A 25,133-nucleotide genomic window follows, 5' to 3' on the forward strand; every position below is an offset into this window, starting at 1 on the left:
TCTGCATGACATGTAAGTCCACAGTTTTACGTACAATGTGTATAATGTTACCTTTGCCTAAAATATCTTTTCCCACCGACAATATAGTGAGCTCCAGCTCACTGTTTGAAATACCATAATCAACCCTGGGAAATTTCTGCCGCTTTCAGGTAGTTCCAATCAACCTCATCCTTTGTGTAACTACTTTACCTTATGTCTGATTATAGCATTTACCATACGGCAATTATTACATCTCTTTCCCATCTTACGTGGATAGGTACTTCTTTTGGACAAAATTTAGAAAGAAACCACACTCATCATATTCAAGATTTTTCCTACAAATGTACCTGTGATACTTTACTTTTTCAAATAATTTTTACCTTAACTGATTTTATACTCAACTGAACTTAACAAATAATCACTGACTACCCATCTCATATCAGTTCGCAATGTTGTACATTAAGACACTTAACAAGATTCTGATCCCTAACTGCACTGCATTGGCCAAAACTTTGACCTTCGAGGTAGCAAGTAAATGAGAATCACCTATCTTCCAAGTAGTTTTGAACATATTTTACATAAACTTTAAGGTTTTTTTATTTTTACATAATATGTTTATGGCCAAGGCATTTCTTCTGGCTTTCTGTCTAATCTAGACTTCTAAAAAAGGTAAGAATAATTTCAGTTTACAATAAAGAATGCCTTTCTTCTTCAAATGCAATTTAACCAATCTTCTGTTCAATGATCCACAGAGCAGCTGATGTTCTGCTCTGTAAAATATAGAACCTAGACAACAAAATGCATTTTGTAAGGGATAAAGAATATTAATTTAGTATGATTTATGTAAGAGCCTTGGACTGAATCAAGAGACTTACCTAGCAATCCCAGCTTAGCTTCTGGTTAAAAGAAAACATTACAGAGCCAGAGTGTTAAGATCTGAATACTGGCTTTAGACATAATCTGAAAAATTGCAATATCAAAACAGTACTGACTGATAAGTAACATTACATAATTCATAAGTGGAAGCTAATATTATAACAATATTATCTTTCCAAAGTTCTAGTGTAGCATCTAGCTAAAGGTTATGTGTTTAAAACTTAAAGCATTCATCAAGTTGCCCAGGACTAATATTGTCATGCTGTTGTTAACCAGCCACTATATCCTTTAAGCAAACTAGAGGCCCTTTTTTTAAAAGCTAAGACAGAGAGCAACAAGATCCAATGATAGGAGACTTAATGATGTAAAGATCTTTTTTCCCCCTTTTCTGTCGACCTGCTAGCTACTGTATTTCTGTTCATTCTCTATTCTTACCATTTCCCTTGAGTTGAGTTTTATGAAACCTGTGTCTGCCTATGTCCTCATACACAAATTCTGGGGTACAATGTAAACCTATTACTGATTTCAACCTTAGTTTAGAGACAAAGCTCACATTTTGTTTGAACCTCATTTTACCCTAATAATTCTCATAGAAACTGAAAGCCCACTCTTTTTATACGAACTTAATCAATCTCAAGATTCTCATAAGAAATATCTAGTTACCCATCTTGGTCTCTCCACACCATTCTGGTTCTTTGTATCTACACTCTGTGTTGGCTTGAGATTATATTAACAAGCTCCTCTATTCCATCTTAGAACTAAGAGACCCAAGCAATCAAACAAGCAGACAGCTGGCCCTCCATATCCTCAAAGGATTGGTTCCAGGACCCCCTGTGGATATCAAATCCTCAGATGTTCAAGTCTCTTATACAAAATGGCTTAGTATAGTCAGCCCTCTGTATCTGCAGCTTTGTAGCAGTAGTTTTCTATCAGCCACGGGGTTGAATGTTTGGATGTAAAACCCAAAGATAAGGAGGACCCATTGACTGTACTTAGCATTATACAGTGACCAAGCCCACAGTAGCAATTAAAAATCAACACCATTATTTCTAAACCCCTGTGTGAAAGAAAAAGAAAAAAGAAGAAAAAAAATCAACACCAGCAATAAAAACAAAACAAATACAAATATCTTTTCATTCAAAGCCAGGCATGGTAGCTCACACCTATAATCCTAGCCCTTTGGGAGGCCAAGGTGGGAGGATCACTTGAGCCTAAGACTTTGAGACCTGCCTGAGCAACAGAGTGACATCTTGTTTCTACCAAAAATAAAAATAAAACTTAGCTGGGTGTGGTGATATGCACCTGTAGTCTCAGCTCTTGGGTGGCTGAGGTGGGAGGACTGTGGGAGATCGACACAGTGATTCAAGATTATGCCATTGTACTTCAGCTTAGGTGACAAAGCAAGAAGACCCATCTCTAAAAAAACACACATTCCAGCAAAAACAACAAAGATGCGGTCAAATAAGCATATATAAGCAAAAAAAAAAAAAAAAATTTTCTGAGGCAGTCTCATTCTGTTGCCCAGTCTGGCAAGCAGTGGCTCAAACACAGCTCACTGCAACCTACAGCTCCCAGGCTCAGGCAATCCTCCCACCTCAGCCTCCTCAGTGGCTGGGACTACAGGCATTCACCACCAAATCTGGCTAATTTTCATATTTTTTGTAGAGACAACATTTTGCCATGCTGTCCAGGTTGGTCTCTAACTCCTGATATCAACAGATTCACCCGCCTCAGCCTTCCAAAGTGCTGGGATTACAGGTATGAGCCACTGCACCTGGCCAGCAAATTATTTGGGGACTATAGAACCTCTGTCATCCGCTTACAATGATATATGGACCACAATATTTGTATTAAAAGACAATTTAAAATGCTTATTATGTGCTCTCCATTCTTTTAACATTACAATTGATATTATGATAAACAATTAAAGCTACCAGACTATTCTGTTGCATCTCTTACATTTCTAACCCCATCAGTTGAGTTTACATACACAAAGAGGCAACAGTGTTTGTTCCCAAGCCAATTTACTTGTTATTCTTGTTTGTAAAGACACATTTCAATATTTAATATAAATACTATATAAAGCAATAAAATGTGTGAAAAAATAAAGTGAATTGTTATGAATATGACTCAAAGATATGTGTCATGGAGGACAAGTGTATATATATTTAGGTACTCACTTGTTCCAATTTAAAGATATGCTGATTAAAGTAGTGCTGTAAACGTTCATTAGCAAAATTAATACAGAACTGTTCAAAGCTGTTATTTTCATAATCTTCAAACCCAAAAATATCAAGAACACCAATGGACAATGTCTGTAAAACAAGAGAAAGTTTTGGTTAAAAGTAATGTTTAAATGTATTTAATGAAAAATATCCACAATATAAGTAACAAATCAATACTCAATTCTTCTAAAGCAGTGCACAGGGGATTGTGTTTGGCCAGTATTCAACCTCAATATATCATGAATTAAAAGTATGTTAGTTCTCTTTATCTTACTTTTATCCTAATTATAAGAATACAATTAAACTGTTAATAAATATAATCTATAGATTACAGAAATGTATGAAGCAAGGTTAATGATTTGTTATCTTAATAAATCTAAGAAATCCCTAAGATCTAAAAGGGAATGGAAAAAAACAGAGTGTGGGGAAATGAAAAGGTTATTTAAATGAAGGATCGGGAGAGGAAAGTTACTCCTGACTATGCCAAGAAGACCATGCAATTTTTCCTATTCTGACTTCTACATCCCCAAAAATGGAATTCTTCTTTAAGAACCAAGCTAGTATATTTTATTTTATTTTATTTATTTATTTATCTATTTATTTTGAGACGGAGTTTCGCTCTTGTTACCCAGGCTGGAGTGCAATGGCGGAGGATCTCACCGCAACCTCCGCCTCCTGGGTTCGGGCTATTCTCCTGCCTCAGCCTCCTGAGTAGCTGGGATTACAGGCACACACCACCATTCCCAGCTAATTTTTTGTATTTTTAGTAGAGATGGGGTTTCACCATCTTGACCAGGATGGTCTCGATCTCTTGACCTCATGATCCACTCACCTTGGCCTCCCAAAGTGCTGGGATTATAGGCGTGAGCCACCGTGCCCGGCCCCAAGCTAGTATATTTTAACAACCTCATGAAGACTGAGTGAAACTAGATATCAGAACATATGGTTTCTTTTTTTTTTTTTTTGGAGACGGAGTCTCACTCTGTCACCCAGGCAGGGGTACAGTGGTGCAATCTCAGCTTACTGTAACCTCTGCCACTGGGGTTCATGAGATTCTCCTGCCTCAGCCTCCCCAGCAGCTGGCATTACAGGTGTGCAGCACCATTCCTGGCTAACTTTTCGTATTTCTGGTAGAGACGGGGTTTCACCAAATTGGCCAGGCTGTTCTCAAATGCCTGAGTGAAGGTGATCCACTCGTCTTGGCCTCCCAAAATGCAGGGATTACAGGCGTGAGCCATTGTATCTGGCTGGAACATAAGGTTCCTTAAAGTTAAAAACATTTACTTAAAAAAAAAAAGTACAAGGTTTAAAATGTTGAATAGTGCTAAAAGGACGATTTTAAAAAGACAGCAATCCCTACATCATCATATATGTTTGCTCCCTAAAGTCAACAACATTCAAATCTTTTAGCTGTTTGGTAGAATACACAACATAAATGCTTAGTTTTCTATTTCACGTCTAAGAATAATCTAACTTCTTACTGTAGATTTGGCTCTAATAGCTGCATATAAACACTTTTCTTACGACCCCAAGCCATTCAGAAATACGGTTGTATGACAACTTCGGTTAAATGAAAATAATTTTTCTCCACTGGTGTGCTAAGAGATGAGCAAACTGATATAATAAATGATAAATAGTAATGTTTTTTTAAAAGGCCTGTATTAAGAGTATTTTGTTTAATTATGCCAAGACTAGGGCCTTAAAAAAATGAAAATATCTTTCAAAAATAAATAAATTTGATAGATTACAATTTAATTTTTATGACTATGAGTTTACCTGAAGCATGAAAAATTAACGTTAAAAGCAATTTTACATTTAAGGCAATAAAATTAAATTAAAAAGATGACATTTTTAATCAGTATGACAAGGTAAACTAGTCCACAAAAGCTGTCCAGAAAATACGACTAGATCTGAAATGATTACATACCTATAATCTGCCATATTAAAAATAAATTCTAGTTTAAAAAAAAGTCTAAACATAAAAAATTTAATTCTAAAAATATGAGAATAAGTATTTTATAATCTTGGGCTAGAAGAGGCCTTCCTCAAATAAAATATATATATACAAAACTAAAATCAAGAAAAATGACAGAATTAACTGCAAAAAAATTACAACATAAAATCACAAACAGTAGTATAAACACATCTTAAAAGTAAATAAATAAGACAGAAAATAATTGCAATATATATCAAACTATGGGTATCCACAAACATCCACATATAAATGCCTTCTAAAAAGGAGTAGGCCAGGCATGTTGGCTCATACCTGTAATTCTAGCACTTTGGGAAGCCAAGGGGGACAAGTCACTTGAGGTCAGGAGTTCAAGACCAGCCTAGCCAACATAGTAAAACCCCGTCTCTACTAAAAATACAAAAATTAGCCAGGTGTAGTGGCGTGTGCCTGTAATCCCAGCTACTTGGGAGGCTGAGGCAGGAAAATCACTTGACTCTAGGAGACAGAGGTTGCAATGAACCAAGATCGCACCATTGCATTTCAGCTTGGGTGAAAAAAGCAAGACACTGTCTCAAAACTAAAACAAAAATAAAAAGCAGTATGAAAAAGACAAAATAAAAAACAAAAATAACACAAGGATATTTTTTAAAACAGAAAGAAGAAAAAAATAGAGAAAACATGAAAAGATGCTGAACTTTTATCTATTATTAAAAATAATACAATAAAATTGAACCATTCCTCTTATCAGATTAAGAGATGTAAATACTGATAAAGTCAATGTAGGCAAAGGTGTAGGGGATCAGGTGCTTTTCACACACTGCTGCCGAAAAGTGTACACTCTTTCTTGGAAAGCCTCAAATTTTTTAAACGTATCTACCCTTAAAATCAGCAATCGGCCGGGCATGGTGGCTCACGCCTATAATCCTAGCACTTTGGGCGACCGCAGCAGGTGCATCGCCTGAGGTCAAGAATTCACGACCAACCAGGCCAACATGGTAAAACACCACCTCTACTAAAAATACAAAAATGAGCCAGGCGTGGTTGTGGGTACCCGTAATTCCAGCTCCTCAGGAGGCTGAGGCAGGAGAATTGCTTGAATCTGGAAGGTGGAGTCTGTAGTGAGCCGAGATCATGCCACTGCACTCCAGCCTGGGTGACAGAGCAAGACTCCATCTATTTTTTTAAAACGACAACAAAAACCCAGCAATCCCACTTTGGGAACTTTATCCTGGATAAATGTACACAAAGATAAGTAAAAGAACATTGGTTACAGCATTGTTTATAACAATAAAACAAAAATAGTATATTTTTAATCGATGGATTTATGGTACACATCATACTATATATAACATTTTATAAAATATTAAGGTTCAGATCTATAATAATACAGAAAATATTTCAAGAGATACTTGGTAAAAAATATGTATATGTTTTGAAAGAGCATGACTCTATTTATATTTTTTTAAGCAACTCTGAATATACACATTTGAAAGGTAAAAACACATAAGAAAAAAGGTCTGAAAAGACACAGAGAACAATTCTTTTGAACAGGGTAGTTACGTAACAAATAAAAGTGATTCCTTACTTATTATTCTATATAATTCTGTGTTTTTAAATTTCATGTATTAATTAATTAAAATAGTTTTCAGGGAAAAACATACTATAATCCATTGTATCATTACCTTGATATTATGCGCTAAATCTTTACTATTCAGGAGTGCATGATTAATTCGAAAAACTATCCAGTCAAACAGGGCACTATATAGAGACTTAGCCATGGAGTTCCGCACTGTTACAGCCTGAAAAACAAAAGGATTACAAGTGCATGTAGAACTGACAATGATATGATTAAGATCCTATAACAAAGTTTTCTGCTCTCATTCAAGAAAGAAACTTACTATTCTGAATTAGAAACTAATTTGTCTCTCAGAGTAAAAAATCTATAATTGATGTTTTCTTTATGTACTCATTCAAATAGTCACACTCAGAGAATCTAGGCTAAAACTGCCATGAAAGATAAGAGAAACAAAATGTAGGTCACTTAGTTAAAACATGTTTACTAAAAATTGGGATATATATTTCCCCCCTAGGAAAGAAGATACATAATTGGAAGTTTACAAACGAATGACCTTGCCAGTTAACGTGGGTAAGAGTATTCTAGGCAGAGGAGTAAATCTATTAGCAAAAAGCCATCAGTTTTTGTGGAATCCTAATCACCATCTTAAAAGATACACTAATACAACCCCAATTACACTGGTAGTTGTCTTCAGCTTGTCACCCATAGTATACCCTCTAGAATTACTCCAGCCTCAAAGAGAGAAACAATTCCTTCATTATGTAATTACAAAATTTATTTCTTCCTCACTCTAAGCTTTCCAAGTTTATAAAAATTCTCTATAGCATCTTCTCAATTCTCCTGTTAAGTCCGAAATTATTCTTAAAAAAAAAAAAAAAAAAAGAATTTAACCATTTAGAAAGCATAAATTTACCCAAAAAGGGGGGAGGGTGGGGCACATGTCTTACAGAATTGAGTCTTGGCACTTAGAAGAATATGAATCCTAGTAATTTAATTAGGGGCTTATTTTGAATCTTGTCTATTCAGGTATATATTTATAACTCTTTTAGAAAGTATAAAGAAAATAGAGAGCAATGATTAAGAACATGACTATCTTCCAATTCCAGTTTTTCTACTTATTCTAGCTGCATAATTGGGACTAAGTTACTTAAACTCTTAGACTACTGCTTACACATCTGTAAAAAGAAGTTAATACTACAAGCTACCACATAGGTGATGAATTAATTTCTGAATATCAAAAAAAAAAAGTTTCAAGTTTCTAGACCAATAAAATAACTGACTACATAGAAAGAAGACTGGTACCAAATTCATATCTCCAACACTAGAAACCTGTATATTTTTCATTGTTGTAGAGTTTTAGAATATTTTTAATATGCAAATGGTTGAATCCTTGGGTGTGAAATCTGAGCATAAGGTGAACTATCAAGAAAAGCAACAATGGCATGAAAATATAATAGAGCTGGGCGCTATGGCTCACGCCTGTAATCCCAGCACTTTGGGAGGCCAAGGCAGTGAATCACAAGGTCAAGAGATCAAGACCATCCTGGCCAACATGATGAAACCCTGTCTCTATTAAAAATACAAAAATTAGCTGGGCATGGTGGCAGGCGCCTGTAATCCCAGCTACTCGGAAGGCTGAGACAGCAGAATCACTCAAACCTGGTAGGCAGAGGTTGCAGTGAGCCAAGATCAAACCACTGCCCTCTGGCCTGGTGACAGAGCAAGACTCTGACTCAAAAAAAAGAAAGAAAGAAAATGTAATAGAGTACCACTGTATTTTTTCCCCAGAAAGAAAAGGAAAATGAAGATAATCTGATAAAATTCAGGAAAAGTACAATATTTTAAAACTAAATCTACAGGTATAAGGCACAGAATAAGCATATAAACATTATTAAATTTTATGAATGGGTTGAATTTTTTAGTTAAAAGAGACCTTCAGACTAAGATAAAAACTAAAGCCTAACGATGGCATTTATGGTTTATATAATGTGCTACTTTTATAAATACCACAGTCATAGAATTCAGACATACACATACAATACGTAAACTCCCAATTTTATACTCAGCCCTTTTCTCTGAAATGCATGTCCACCTTTCATAGCTTAACCTCAATAAACCTAAATACCAAGTAATATTATCTCACCCAAACAAGATCTCATTTAGTGTTTCCTCTTTCACTAAAGGGTACCAACATTCTTACAGCTGTGTAAACCAGAAATGTAGGACTCATACTTGACACCTCCTTTTTCTTGCCTTGCAAAAAATTAATCAAGTCATTACAAGGTCCTGTTGATTTTATCATTTAATCATCAAATTCTTTTCTTTTTAATCTGTTCATTTCTCCCTATCAATATGTCACCACTGTACACAAAGCAAATACCATTCTCACTACTGCAGCCTCTGAACTCATCTCTCTACATCCACTCCTACAGGTTTGTTATATAAGTAAGCTTATGACCAAAACCTAAGATAGCCCTCAAGATTCCCATACCCTGGGGGTACAAGTTCTATATAATTCCCTCCTCATAAGTGTAGGCAGAACTATAAATACGATGGCTTTCACTGCCATATCAAGCGGATGTTACATGATAAAAATGAAGGGATTTTAAAGATATAAAAACCCAAACCAGTTGATTTTTTAATCAAAGGGAGATCATCCTGGATAGGACTGACATAATCAGAAAAAGTTCCTCAAAAGGGATTTGAGTTCAGCTATCAATAGAGATTCTCCTGCTGGCCCGGAAGAAGCAAACCATCATGCTGTAGGCAGGGCCACATGGCAAAAAAGTAACATCAGCCTCTAATTGCTAAGAAAGGTCCCTGACAGACATCCAACAGCAACTGAAAACTAGGTGCCTCAGTCCTACAATCACAAGAAACTGAATCCTGGCAACAACCTGTGACCTTGGAAGAGAACCGTAAGCCTGAGATGATACATTATACCCCGATGGACGTCTTAATTTTAGCCTGGTGAGACCCTGGGCAGAGGACTCAACTAACCTGTACCCAGACTCATGACCCATGGAAACTGTCAGGATATTAAGTCTGTGCTATATTAAGTTGCTAAGTTGCTTACACAGCTACAAAAATGAATACATTCCTCCAAATGATTCTAAATACTGCTTCCACAGTGCTCCTTAAAATTAAAAAAAAAAAATCTTAAATTTTTAAAAGATTTTTTTTTAAACACTTTAAGAGCTTTGCATTACCCTTCAGATGAAATACTTAAACTCTTTTTAAGTACTGCTCCCCGTAACACTCCTCAAGCTCTGCACATTTCTGGGCACAAAAAGAGGGTTTTTATATATTTATCAAAGTTATAAATACACCAAAAAATATAAACAAAAACAAAGCAGGGAATAAAAAATAATCTCAGAAGGTTAAATTCAAAGTAAAAAATGAAAATAAACACTAAAAACATTTTGTAATGAAAAAGTTGGTATGGTCATTAGATAAATGCAAATCAAAACCACAATGAGATACAATCTCAAGCAATTCACATGGCTATTGTTAAAAACTCAAAAACCAACAGATGCTGGTGAGGTTGTGGAGAAAAAGGAATGTTTATACACTATTGGAGGGAGTGTAAATTAGTTCAACCATCGGGAAAGAGTGTGGCAATTCCTCAAAGACATAAAAGCAAAACTACCATTCAATCCAGTAATCCGATTACTGGGCATATATCCAAAGGAATAGAAATCATTCTGTCATAAAGACATATGCATGCATATATTCACTGCAGCACTATTCACATAGCAAAGAGATGGAATCAACCTAAATGCCCATGAATGACAGACTCCATAAAGAAATGTGGTACTTATACACCATGGAGTACAATGCAGCCATAAATAAGAACAAAACCATGTCCTTTGCAGGAAAATGGATGAAGCTGGAGACCATTATCCATCTCAAATAAACGCAGGAACAGACCACCAAACACAGCATGTTCTCACTTATAAGTGGAAGCCAAATGATGAGAACACATGGAGACATACAGGGGAAGGTGGAGAGTGGGAGGAAGGAAAGGATCAGGAAAAATAACTAATGGGTACTAGGTTTAATATCTGGGTGACAAAATAATCTCTGCAACAAACCCCCATAACAAATCTATATAACAAACCTGCACATATATCCCTGAACTTAAAAGTTAAATTTTTTAAAAAAGAAAAAGGTAGTGAAAGAAAATGTAAAAAGAATTGAATTTTTATTTTATATAAAAGAAATATAAAACTCTTAAGATTTGGCTTTCTTACTGTTTAGAAAGAAGCTCTCACAGAAGACTATAATATGACATAAGAAAAAATGTGGACTTTAAGACACGGGAGGTGAGATAAATGGATCAAGGTAAAGCTTAAAAAACATTCTCAAGAATTCAATCACACTTTCCTCACCTCTGTCTTCTAATCTTCTAAGCTCATATTCCTGTCCCATTTTTATATTATCATACTTTGATTTATCATCACTTTGATAAAATTACTCCATAAAATAGTGGCTTTTCAATAATTTTCCTACCCCTATAGAGCTGAGCAGTATAACAGTAGCAACAAAACTCGTCTAGGAGCCTCAGTATACAGATGATATTTAAAGTAATAGGACTGGAAAAGATAACCTCAATAAAGAATATAGAGAAGTAGAAAGAAAGACTGTGTCTTAGGGGACTCTACCTTTTAGAGATAAAGAAAAAAGAAAAGACAACCAGAAAGAATTGCAGACAAGAAGCCAACAAATGAAAAAGTTAACCACAAAAGTATAATGTGCTAGAAGAAACTGTCTCAAGAAAAATAATTAATTGGATAATATAATGCTCATTTATAATGCTACCTGCCATCTATCTACCCCATATTAAAACATGAAAGCTGGAAATGATGAAGAGATTAAGATACTTGGAGAAAAATGCAAGTCTATTGCTCACAATCACATTTAAATTTAAGTTTCTAAATCAATGAAAAATTCACAATCAAATTTCAAAGGCCTAGAAAACATTTTAATCAACACCTTTTGCCATGTCATTTTTATGCTGTTAAGAGAAAACCCAAACTTCTAACAATGTCCGGAATGCTTTCATCTAAAATAAAATCCGTCATACCTCTGCCAGCTTGTATGGTAAAATAAGCTTTTCTCCCACTGTCACTGTCTTCCTTGTAACTAATGCTTCAAACAGCATCTCTTCTTTAACCTATAAAACAGAAACGTAAACTCAATATGTAAGATTTATGACAATGGGTTGAATTATCTTTTGAAAAAGCCAAATAGAGCAGGGAAAGCTTAATGAGATTAGCAAATATACAACAGAGAAAAAAGAATATACAATGGGCAATTTTAATACTGGCCAAAATGGAATTTAAGTGTCCCACTCAAAAGACAAATGGGTCTATCAAATTAAAGTTTGCTTTCTGATCATAATAGAGAAACATGTTTCATTGTGCAGAATATAGAAAATACAGAACAGAACAAAAAAACATTTTAGATGATGAACTATAATCCCACAAACTACAGGCAAGGACTAAAAAGTGATAGCAGTTCTTGAATTCCAGAAATATTCCAAAATATACTTATTTATGTTTCAGATATTTCTTCTTCATGAATCTTGAATTCTAAGAATATTCCAAAAAATACTCAAGTTTCAGATATTTCTTATTCATAAATGATAAACTTTAAGATAAAATTGACACTTCCTTTGTTCTCACTCTCTCAACTGAGGCAAATACTATCATGAATTTCACATATCACTTCAGCTCACATTTCTATACTTTTTATATGTATTAAACATATTCATAAGCACTACGCTATATTGTCAAATGAATTTAATGTTTACCTATATATTATCATATTGCCCATATGTTTTCCAGATATAACTATATGAACACTTTTTTAATTATCATTATTTTTTGAGACAGAGTCTCACTCTGTCACCTAGGCTCCAGTGCAGTGGTGCAATCTCGATTCATTGCAGCCTCGACCTCCCAGGCTTGAGCAATCCTCCTGCTTCAGCCTCCCAAGTAGCTGGAACTACAGGTACACACCATGTTGATAATTTATATTAACCTTACTCATTTTAACTGCTATATAGCACTGCAGCATATAAATATACCAGAGTGTGTAATCCGTTCTCCTCTTTGTAGTCATTTACACTATTTACAATTTTGCATGATTAGAAAATAAACCACAATGAATATTCTTGCACATGAGTTCAAAGTTTCTGTGAAGAACAAACCTTAAAGTATAAGGTTAGAGCATGCATATTTTCAGCTGTAGAGAATACTGCCAAACTCCTATAGATAATTTTTACCAATATGCTCTCTCAGCAGTAGCACTGAGAGCTCCTGTTTTCTTCCAAACTTTGACTATATTTAATGTTATTAAACCTCAGAATTTTGTCGTGATAATGGGCATGAAGAGGTAAAACAAGGACATTTTATAAAAGTATCCATACATAATAAAAACATAACATTCAGAAAATTTTATAGAGACAATATAAAAATTTATCAGGTAAAAAATATTAGATTATAACAGCTAGGAGTGGTAGCTCACGGCGTAATCCCAGCACTGGTAATCCCAGCACTTTAGGAGGCTAAGGTGGGCAAATCACTTGAGGTCAGGAATTCAAGAACAGCCTGGCCAACATAGGAAACCTTTCTTCACCAAAAACACAAAAGTTAGCCAGGCATGGTGGTGCACACCTCTAATCATAGCTACTCAAGTGGTTGAAGCAGGAGAATCGCTTGAACCTGAGAGGCAGAGGTTGCAGTGTGCCAAGATCATGCCACTGCACTCCAGCCTGGTTGACAAAGCCAGACTCCATCTCAAAAAAAAAAAGATTATAAGGAGGAGATTGGGTTATAAAATGATAGGAAGAGGCATTACCCTGCCATCAACAATGTATGATAGATCAATAATCTTTTAAAGAACAACTTTCAACCACACTGAATGGATAAATATTATCTAGCAAATATAACACCTTTCAGAGCCTTCACTGATCAACTCTCAAATTCCAAAAACTGAAAATAATTGTGAGGCATTATTAACTTCACAAAATGCAGTAAAGCCAAAAAACAACCAACCAAATTTAAATAAAAAGTCTCAACCTTTTAGATTTATTTAAAATACATTAAGGAACAAAAGTAATACCAGATTACACTAAAATGACAAAACTAACAAAGAAAAAAAATGTGATAAAATCGAAAGCTATATTGTGAGGTATATTTCTGCAATTATCAAAAATATATATTAGCTGGGTGCAGTGGCTCACACCTATAATCCTAACATTTTAGGAGGCCAAGGCATGAGTTCTCATTAACTAGCACGAAAACCTGACTAAGATTGTACATAGATCTATGCATACCCACACAACCCCAAAACATACTGATCTTGTTTATCACATTTGGTAAGCATCCTAAAGAAAATATTACCCAATTCATTATTTTTTAATCAGTTGCCTCTAATTTTCTAAAAATTCTTAAATATACTACTTTTAGAATATTCAAAAACAATCTATTAATACAGAGCAAGTAACAATGGGTTCAATATCCATTCTACAAAGTGTCTCCTATTTACCTAATTAAAAACCTGATATATAATCAAAAACCTATTCTTGGCCAGGCGCAGTCTCACACCTGTAATCCCAACACGCTGGGAGGCTGAGGTGGGTGGATCACCTGAGGTCAGGAGTTCAAGACCAGCCAGACCAACATGGTGAAACCCCGTCTCTACTAAAAATACAAAATTAACTGGGCATGGTGGCACACGCCTGTAATCTCGGCTACTTGGGAGGTTGAGGCAGGAGAATCACTTGAACTCAGGAAGCGGAGGTTGTATTGAGTTGAGATTGTGCCGCCGCACTCCAGCCCGGGCAAAAAGAGCGAAAATCCATCTCAAAAAAACAAAAACCAAAAGACTATTCTTTATATTGTTTCAACAGACGTTAAAATATACTCAAAATACATAAACCTGATAAAAACTGAACAGTTTTTGGTAATGATGACAGTTCTAGTATCTCACAACAAAAAACATCCTCCACAATTACCCACGATTTATCTGTTAGAGTTTGTTCATCTTTCAGTAATTTTCACAACTATCTATGCCAAATAGGCATTAGTAAAGACTCAAAACTTTCACTATTGCCTCAGGTAACTAAAAAAACATAACTGAAAAGTAAATAAATAAAACAAACCACTAATTTGAAAACATTTGTTCTTCTATACTTATCACTGAATTAAATCACTATGGGAAGGAGAGGAATTAAATTAAATCTCAACTAAAGAGTTTAAATGTTAAACCAGTCAATGTGTTTATCTTTGTACCCTATTTCAACCAAAGCCTTAAGATTGCAATTATTATCAGTCTTAACCAACTAGAGGCAATCATTTTCTAAAATAATTTCTAAGTACTAACTAAAGATGGGACACTATGGTAGGTATTTTCTTCAGCTCCTGAACTCTGAAGCCATTTTCTTTCTACTTAATACTATACCTCAGCCCTAGAACCACTCCAAACTATACACAAGAAGAAATTTAAGAAGCTGGAGTTCAAAAGTCAGATTTACTGTCAAATAACATTTGCCATTGCCATTGTCTTTAATACTGGTTAGCCCAATTCTCAGAATTAGATTTATTTTTTCTTTTAAACCCATACCTGAGTTCCTCTTTGAGTTGCCTAAATTGTTATCGGTCTCTCACCAAAGAAGAAATGAAGCACTGGACACAGAAGCCTTGGTTTCTGCTGAATTGCCTAGACTTATAAGTAAGACCATTAGCCACAATGCCCTGTCACAGTACCAAATGCTTCACTAAATATCACCTGAAATACCTGACTAAAATGCCATCTGTTCTCTGACCTTTATGATCTTCAAAATTACAACCTCAGGTACCACACTCCATCTCCTGGTAGAACTTCTTTCGAGTAAGTCTAGTTCCAATTCAAGATACTCCCTTCTCCTGCCTCTTCTTCTGCCAGGCTATCATTCCACTGAAGTTAGTAAGCAATGCCCAATCATGTACAGAAAAAATAAACACTGTGTGGTTAGATAAATAAGAGAGGTATCCATTGCTGTCAAAGAGCACTGCAGCCTTACAACAAACACAAACTAATAAACAATTAACTTTATACTACAAAGCTAAATTATGCTAAGTAGAAACAAATGCTCTGTACTTAGGGAATCAGTTTAGACCACTTAAGGTTAAACCATACGAAGTAACCTATGAACCAAGATTTGGAAAAGAATCATATTTTAATTTAAAAAAAGGAAGCTATTCATAATTGCCAAAAACTGCAAACAACCGAAGTGTCCTTCAACAGGTAAATAAACTATAGTACACCTATATAATGGAATATTACCCCATGATAAAAAGAAATGAGCTATCAAGCCAATGAAAGACATGAATGAATCTTTTTTTGTTGTTTCTGGAGACAGGATCTCACTCAGTCATCCAGGCTACAGTGTAGTGGCGTGATCTAAGCTCACTGTAACCTCTGCCTCGTGGGTTCAAGCCTCCCACCTCAGCCTAAAAAGCAGCTGGGACTACAGGCAAATGTCACCATGCCCAGCTAGTTTTTGTGTTTTGGGGTTTTTTTTGTTTTGTTTTTAGTAGAGATGTAGTCTCCCTATGTTGCCCAGGCTGGTCTTGAACTCCTAGGGCTCAAGCAACTCACCTGCCTCAGTCTCTCAATGTGCTGGGATTGCAGGCATGAGCCACCACACCCAGCCAGACATGAGTAAATCTTAAGTGCATATTACTAAGTAAGACAAGTCAGTCTGAAAAATCTACATATTATATGATTCAATTATATTACATGCTGTAAAGAACAAATCTATACATCTAGTAAAAAAGTGGTTGACAGCAGTTTAGGGGGAGGAGTTGAACAGGTAAAGCACAGGGAATTTTTAAAGCAGTGAAACTATTCTGTATGATACTATAACAGTGGACACATCACTTCTCACATCTGTCACAAATTAAATGGCATGAAGAGTAAAACTTAATGTATGCAAATATTAAAAATTACTTAAGAGACTGGGGGATTCCAGGAAGGAATGTAGACCATGATGAGAAAACTGCATGAATGATAAATATATGAAACCTCAACAAAAATGGGGTGGAAGGAAAAGGTGCTGTTCTAAGTCATTCTGAAAATGAGTGAAGTCTGTAGGATTAAGGGCAAAAGCAACTGCACATAAGCACTGCGTTCTAGTTGAAAAAGTCATTTCCCAGAGGGGTACAGGTTAACAATTTTGATACCATTATACATGCATACTGGAATTAAACAAATAAATGGATGGCAGAGGATAGGAGACATCCTTCTCATTGTTGAAGTGAGAGTTGACAGACAATCAAGGGAAGAAGGCTAGAATGATCCATTTGGGAATGAATTAAAGTTGAACACATCATCATGAACTCATTTTTAGCTTTATATACAGATGGTTACATATTAAAATATGTATAGATATGTGTATTTATACACAGGTTAGTATACATACCTATAATTCCTTGCTATGCCAGACAATAGGGCCAATTAAGAAATGACACCCCATCTGATGGGTTAAATCTGGCAAGATGAGAAGCTAGTGGGCAAGAGAGACGTTACCTAATAAGATGTGAGAAATCATCACTCCAGGAAGACAGAATCAGGTAATAAAGGCCTTGATATAAGAAGCAGCATGGTAGGAGATGAAAACCTTTAGGTCCTACTAAATCCATGAAGAAAAAAAAGTAGTATCTTTTTTTCTCCACCCACCCAGATACCCCATCTTGAAATTAAATCATCGAATCAAAATCTTAGCATGAGAAGAAATCTCAAGTATTAAAAGAAAAATTAGTATATTCCCAGGACATTATACAGTCTAGAGTGGAAATATTCATCCTAACCAGCAAATTGAGGGACTATGGATGTCCGGAGCAAGGGGAGGCAGAGGAGAAAACACCAATTTTCTAAAGAGTCTGCCACACTCAATAGCAAACTCAGGCAGGTATCAGGAAAAATTCCATCTTTAGGAAATGCTATTTTAAAATAGTGCCTAATAAAAACATTAATAGAAAGCATTAACCCATTACACCTACAAAAATAATAAATAAAAAATAAAAAGTTACAAAGTATTTGAAATGACAACTGAGAATGTAATCACTCACTTCTAATAATTCTGAGACAATAGGCAGAACTTCAGGGTTACAGATATCAATGGAGTCATCCCGATATGTCTTCTTTTTGTAACAGATATTACCCAAATGAAGTATGGCTGAGAGAAGAGAGAAAATCCTGGGAAAATAAAATCACAAATTATAGCTTAGTTGTGTCCACTCCCAAAGCTCATTTCATTCTAAAATTCTAGTTAAACAACCTAACCAGTACAAATATGAAGTATTTAGTCTTTGGAAAATAAGTAATATGGGAATACTTACTAAAATTTACAGAGGGTTTACTATATGTCAGACTCACAGGAAATACTGTTCAAAATGCTTTTCATGACCTTAATATAAGTGTTATACGATTTCTTATATAGTCATTTCAAAGGGACTTCTGCTATTGCCTGAATTTGTCATAGTGTTTTTAAAAGGCCATGTCTTCTAAATGTTATTCGTCCTGCCTGGAATGCTTTTTTCCTATATACTGTTTCAGATAAACTGTATGAGAATCTCTAAAGGAAAGGCCTTGAATCTGTATTTTTTATCAAGTATTTTAGCTGATTTTTATTATGTTTTTAAAATGCTTTCCTATATCATATTATGGTGTTTTTTTTTCTTAAAGTATGAAGCCAGGTGGGTTATATTAACCTCTTCTGTGAAACACTTTCATATGGATCCTCCGTTCTAAAGTTCCCTCCTGAGTCAGAGGAGTATGTGCCCTCCAATCAACAACAAATCTCTCCACTTATGCCATATATCCCATCAACTCCTGCTAACTCTGGAATCTTAGGTTACCAAGGACCTCTATGTAGCTAAGAAGAGTATATTATGTTCTTAACTTACCTGACATCTCAGAGGCATTTAACACAGCTGAACACTCCAGTGAAAAGCTCTTCCTCAATCTCCATACACACACACACACACACATAATTTTGTGTCACATGCAATTATTTTCTTAGGATAAATACGTCTTACAAATTTTGGCTTATTAAAATTTAACACTACATTTTCCTACAATTAGGAAGTATTCCAACTAAAACAAAGACATTGCTTTAGAAACCTGAGATATTACCTTAGGAATAATATTTGAGAGGTACTAAAAATCACTATCTAACTTATAAATCTAATTTTTCAAATAATTTAAAGTTTATAAATGTTTGAATCATTCACATGACTCACAGAAAATACAAGTCTATTATAAAAATAATTCATAACGTTATTCTGGAATAAAGAATAAACTATCGACTGAAACAAAAACTAATCAAACTCAAAAGACAAAAACATATTCATGAGCCACTTTTAAAAATGATTTTTGATAGACATTTATGTGGTTACTAATTATACTGTTTCAATATTTTGGACTTGACAATCATCATATTAATATTCTCATGCGCAAACAGGTGATAGTCTCCAGCAATAATAAACATCAAATCATCTAATGTACTATATAAATCAACATTAAAAATATTAAAATGTGAACGAGAATCTCTGTTCTCAAAAAGTATATAATCTTACATTAGAAGGTAACAATAAATAAGTATACTAAAGGGCAAGATATCTTAAAATGCAGAAGGCAGCAACAAAGCACAGTTAAGGTATAAGTTCATTAAAAAGGCAGAACATAAACTGTGCTCTAAAGAAAACAGGTTTCAATTCACATACGAAATTTAAGGCTGCCTACCAGGTTATGTTAAAAGGAATTCTGGGGCAGATCTATGCTCAGTAGAAAAGAATATTGTGATTTTTTTTAGCAGAGTTTATCATAGTTACAGGACTGAAGAGTGGCAGTATACATAATGCGTTCTCTATCCAAACAACTGAAAATACTTGAATTAGTGGAAAAAGAGATAAAGATCATTCCAAACAGGGAAAACAGTGAGTGTTCAGAATATAACATAATGTTTTAGAGAACAAGACAAGTCTAGTTAAAGTGTAAAACTTGTGTTAGGGAATATGTGAAGATAAAATTTTAGTGAGAGAGAAGGGTCTAACTGAAGGTCAGCCTACTAGAAACGTATTATTTCCAGTGGTTTCCAATACAGGATTCAGTCATGTAAGAAAGTGCAGAAGACAATTTCTTGGTGCATGAAATGTAAACATTATATTCCCAACATACAATATCTAAAAAAATTTAAGTTGCACTATTATTTCATATATAAATTCTGTCTCTATGTCAACCAGCCAGATATCACATACAGTGAATTAGGTATCCTGAGGGTAAGGTGGAAGTAATACAGCATACAGAAATTGACAGAGGTACTCTATATTTCACTGATTTTCAGTAAACTGTAGTTTATGTCACTAATTGAGTTGGTATGCAAACTTACATATTATATTATTTGGTTTTAATTGACTTCTCACAAAAAGATTCTAGCAAATAGCCTGCTAATTAAAGAGTCATACCAATGATGTAAACACAAGCAAACAAGAAAACAGCAGAGGTAATTTTCTCCTATTCTCATTATAGGTTCATCAATCATGAGGTTAAAAATTAACAGAGGTTGGGCGCAGTGGCTTATAATGATAATCCTAGCACTTGAGAGACTGAGGCCAGTGCATTACTTGAGCCCAAGAATTCAAGACCAGCCTGGGCAATGTGCCAAAAATTACAAAAATTAGCTGGGTGTGATGGCACAAGCCTATAGTCCCAACTACTTGGGAAGTTGAGATGAGAGGATCATTTAAGCCTAGGGAGGTTGAGGCTGCAATAAGCACTCCAGCCTGAGTGACAGAGTGAGACACTGTCTCAAAAAAGAAAAAAAAAATTAACAATATAGTCGGATCTGGCATATTCATTAACACTACTCCCCTGCCTCAAAAAAGTTCTAAGTAACTATTTTTTTCTGGTGACAGCCAAGGTTGAGTCTTTAATTTTAAATAATTTGTTTCAAATGTAATTTATTTCATCCTTATCTCAACCTTTTTATATTTTTAATTTGTTTAGATTTACAATTTAAAACATTTGATAGAATAGTACGGATGTAAACTATACAGAAGAAATACACTGAAAATTAAATACCATGCATCTGATAAGTATGAATAATTTAATAAGATTAGAGATCACAGATAAATAAAAAATGAAGAGCTACAAAAATAGTGTTATAAAGCAAAAGTTTTGAGTAAGGTCCATGGATAGACTTCAGGGGCACCATAAATTCCTACATTTATATGCAAATTGTTAAGAATGTACATTTTACAACAAAAACAGTGTCAGCTTTCATCAGATTCGCAATGAATTTATGACAAAAAAAGGAATTCAAAATAATGCTTGAGATGGATGAGGTAGTAGATGAGGAATACCACTTAGAAAACTGTTTACAAGGATCAAGGGAGAGAAATCTTTCAAAGACATATCATGTGTTCTCTATTAGAGGTATAAAAATACAACAAGTAAACTCACTGTCTTCGTGTCTTGGGAAGAAATCCTACCATTTCCATGGCAAGTTGTAGGCGCTCAAAGTCATGTTTCAAATCTTCTCCTTCCACCGTGAAGCAATCCTGCTTATTTAAAATAAAAGTTTAAAAATCAAGATTATACATCTAAAAATAATGTGGGCCATTGAGAAATATGGTAATTTATGATACATACCTATATGTATAAATGCAAATTAGAGCTGGTGGAATAGTTAGACATCATCAAATTCATTAGAACTCTTATCTTACTATAGGTACACAAACTAGACACATACCTACCAAAATACCAATAGGTTACTTTTTTTCCTCCCCTTCACAATCACCAAATTGGAATCTCAAAAGTAACTTAAGATAAAGAGCTAGTTATACTTATAAAATGGGTTGACACCAACTTTGATTCTGAGTGGTTCTAAAGAGTTTCAGAATTTCAAAGCATGTAAGGGTGCTCCATTCTACCAGCAAACATTATTTATTCAACAAATATTTAACAAGTGCTTACCCAACTTAAGGCACTGAACTAGATACTAGTGATATAAAAATAAATTTTAGAAGAGGCAGTAATTTAGTTGAATAGTGGAGCCTAGATTTATTTAATATAAAGAGGTTTATGTTACATCTGTAGATCTATATGCATATGTATAGATATATATATATAGATATGGTTTTTTTTCTTACTTTGAGACAGGGCCTCATTATTGTTCCTCAGGCTGGAATACAGTGGCACAATCTTGGCTCACTGCAGCTTCAACCTCCAGGGCTCATGTGATTCTCCCACCTCAGCCTCCCAAGTAACGAGACTACCCAGCTAGTCCTACCATGACCAGCTAGTTTTTTTGTATTTTTAATAGAGACAGGGTTTCACTATGTTGCCCAGGCTAGCCTTGAACTCCTGGACTCAAGCAATCCACCCACCTAGGCCTCTCAAAGTGCTGGAATTACAGGTGTAAACCACTGCGCCCAGCCATTACATCTACAGTAGATATACAGATGAAATATCTATGTATTTATATGCATAATTATTTATATATTTTATACATATATAATTATTTCCTAATGAAATAATAGACAACATGGTAATCAAACAAGGAAAAAAAGAAGTATATGTGAAAGTATAAAAACCCTCAGAAAACACATCATATGAGTCAGTAAATATAGTTGTGGATAGTCAGGTGGTGGCACGTGCCTGTAATTCCAGCTACTTGGAAGACTGAGGTAGGAGAATTGCTTAACCTCAGGAGTTTGAGACCAGCCTGGGCAACACAGCATAACAACATTTCAAGACAGAAAAAAAGAATTGCTGTGGAATACCAGATTAAAGTACCAGGTTTTTAAGCATACCCCTTGCATTTCAGGTCCTAAAATAGTCCAACAGTGGTAGACATACTCTAAATCTTCAAAACAGTAAGTGAGTGGTTAAATCCCTTTACTGTATGTTCTCACAGTCCCTTGCACTTTCAAAAACCTCCTCACATTTGTATTTACATTTTTAATGCCTATCTTCCTAGGGAATGTTCTATCAAGTACTCAGTGAACTACATGAACTATTAATTGTCTTATTCACTGCAGATACCCAGTGCGAAGTCAGTGCCAAAAACAAGTCATTATTTAGGTAAGGACAAAGTCACTGAATTATTGAATAATATATAAATATTGAATGAACATTCCTTTTTCAGAAATAAGGTGCTCATTTATTTTATAAGAAGTATTTATCAAGTATTTACCATGTACAAGAAAATCTGTTTTAGGCACCATAAGTACTAGTTAATGAATATCTAAAGTTTAAAATTAAGTTTTGAAATGCTATGAACAATATTTTTATTCTCTGCATGGAGAGCTGCATATGCATAGTTTAAAAATTTAAATTCGCCACAAGGAAAGTTTTTTCTGAGAACCCATGCACTTAATTTTCTGACTACGAAATTCTTGGTAAGCAATTTTTTTTTTTTTTTTTTTGAGACAGAGTTTCGCTCTTGTTACCCAGGCTGGAGTGCAATGGCGCGATCTCGGCTCACCGCAACCTCCGCCTCCTGGGCTCAGGCAATTCTCTTGCCTCAGCCTCCCAAGTAGCTGGGATTACAGGCACGCACCACCGTGCCCAGCTAATTTTTTGTATTTTAAGTAGAGACGGGGTTTCACCATGTTGACCAGGATGGTCTCGATCTCTTGACCTTGTGATCCACCCACGTCGGCCTCCCAAAGTGCTGGGATTACAGGCGTGAGCCACCGCGCCAGGCCTCTTGGTAAGCAATTTTAAGACATTCTACTTATGCCAATGTCCTACTCATTAAAATAATAATTTTTTTTTTAACACAGAGTCTTACACTTGTTGCCCAGCTGGAATGCAATGGTGTGAGGTCGCTCAGTGCAACCTCTGCCTCCCAGATTCAAGCGATTCCCCTGTCTCAGCCTCCCAAGTAGCTGGAATTACAGGCGCGCACCATCACACCTGACTAATTTTCTTGTATTTTTAGTAGAGACAAGAGTGTCACAACGTTGGCCAGGCTGGTCTTGAACTCCTAACCTCAGGTGATCCACCCACCTTAGCCTCCCAAAGTGCTGGGATAGTACGCATGAGCCACCGCGCCTGGCCCTAAAATAAATTTTTTAATGCATTCTTCTTTTACCAATAGTAAGCAAACCTTTTGCAAAAAGCTCTCTTGCTTCTCTTCCCCCTACTCTCAAACCACAAACAGTTCATTCATTTTATGATTTAACAAATATTTTCCTATCACAAGTGCCAGGGCAGGGAGAGTCTATGCTTCCACATGTGTAGATAATGATTCTTCTAACACTGTTCTAATCTGCCTCAAAAGTGAATGGAACAATTAATGTATATAAAATATTGAGAAATGCTGGGTGAGGTGGCTCACGTCTATAATCCCAGTACTTTGGGAGGCCAAGGTGGGTGGATCATGAGGTCAGGAGACCAAGACCATCCTGGCCAACATGGTGAAATCCAATCTATACTAAAAAATACAAAAAATTAGCCAGGTGTGGTGGCACACACCTGTAGTCCCAGCTACTCAGGAGGCTGAGGCAAGGGAATCACTTGAACCCAGGAAGTGGAGGCTGCAAAGAGGCAAGATTGTGCTACTGTACTCCAGCCTGGCAACAGAGCAAGATTCCATCTCAAAAACAAAACAAAACAAAAAACCCAAAACAGTGGGGAAGTACACTGAAAGAGGCACTAAAATATATTTGTATTTGCTGTTATCCTTAATCAAATGTTCTTCAGAAACCCAAAGTGGTCTCAGTAAATATCATGGCTTTTTAAAAAGTATATTAATTCCTTTCTATTTCTCTGATGACAACTATAAAAGAAAAAAACTAAGGATAAATTACATCTCCCAGAACAGAAACACCTTTATCTTAATTTGGGCTCCCTGGGAGGCAGATCTTGAGACAGACCAAGAGTCAAATACAAGTCACACAGAAAGTGAGAAAGTGAAAGAGAAGACAACTACACAGGACACACAATGAAAGTAGTTACCACAGGGCGTAAACAGAATTTAATCCCAAGGTTATCTTTGGGAAACAATATAAAACCTAAAGAGGTAAGGGCACTACTGTACTTATATATATCATCTCATCTCTCATCAGTCAGTGTTTGAGGACTTCTGGAGAGAGAGCAGGGAGCTGTTAATTCCCAAGTCACTTCTAGAGAGCCCTACCAGGGTTCTGGAAAAAGCCTTCAGGTGCCAGGATTAAAATACCAGTCAGCCAGAGATCAAAGAAATGGTAAAGTTCAAAAGATAAGGCAGGGAACTAACCAACAACTGTTAAGACCCCTTCCACTGAAAAACCATAGACAATCCTTCTGTCAGCTCAGTATGAAGTTCTTGTTTTCACTTGATAACATGCCACTACATTCCCCCTATAAACATATCCAAATGTTCTTTCATGCTATCAGATCTTGCTCTTTGTATGGGATGACACACTTCTCATTTATAAATGCCTAGGATAAACCCAGCATGTAGTAGGCAATTAGTGTAGAT

General features: G+C 35.4%; 1 protein-coding gene across 19 annotated transcripts in view; it reads right to left on the minus strand.

Moving 5' to 3' along the window:
• Positions 1-25,133, minus strand: part of MYO9A (myosin IXA) — a 284,781-nt gene that overhangs the window by 164,193 nt on the left and 95,455 nt on the right. For all 19 annotated transcript variants that reach the window (XM_078333528.1, XM_054240463.2, XM_078333527.1 and 16 more), the window contains 5 exons: positions 21,125-21,222; positions 17,731-17,857; positions 11,697-11,786; positions 6,717-6,833; positions 3,036-3,170 (listed from right to left, as the gene is read on the minus strand). In XM_078333528.1, coding sequence (XP_078189654.1) covers positions 3,036-3,170; positions 6,717-6,833; positions 11,697-11,786; positions 17,731-17,857; positions 21,125-21,222 — 567 coding nt within the window. The remainder of the gene's footprint in view (positions 1-3,035; positions 3,171-6,716; positions 6,834-11,696; positions 11,787-17,730; positions 17,858-21,124; positions 21,223-25,133) is intronic.

This window comes from Callithrix jacchus, chromosome 8, assembly GCF_049354715.1.
Source record: "Callithrix jacchus isolate 240 chromosome 8, calJac240_pri, whole genome shotgun sequence".
Lineage (NCBI taxonomy): Eukaryota > Metazoa > Chordata > Mammalia > Primates > Cebidae > Callithrix > Callithrix jacchus.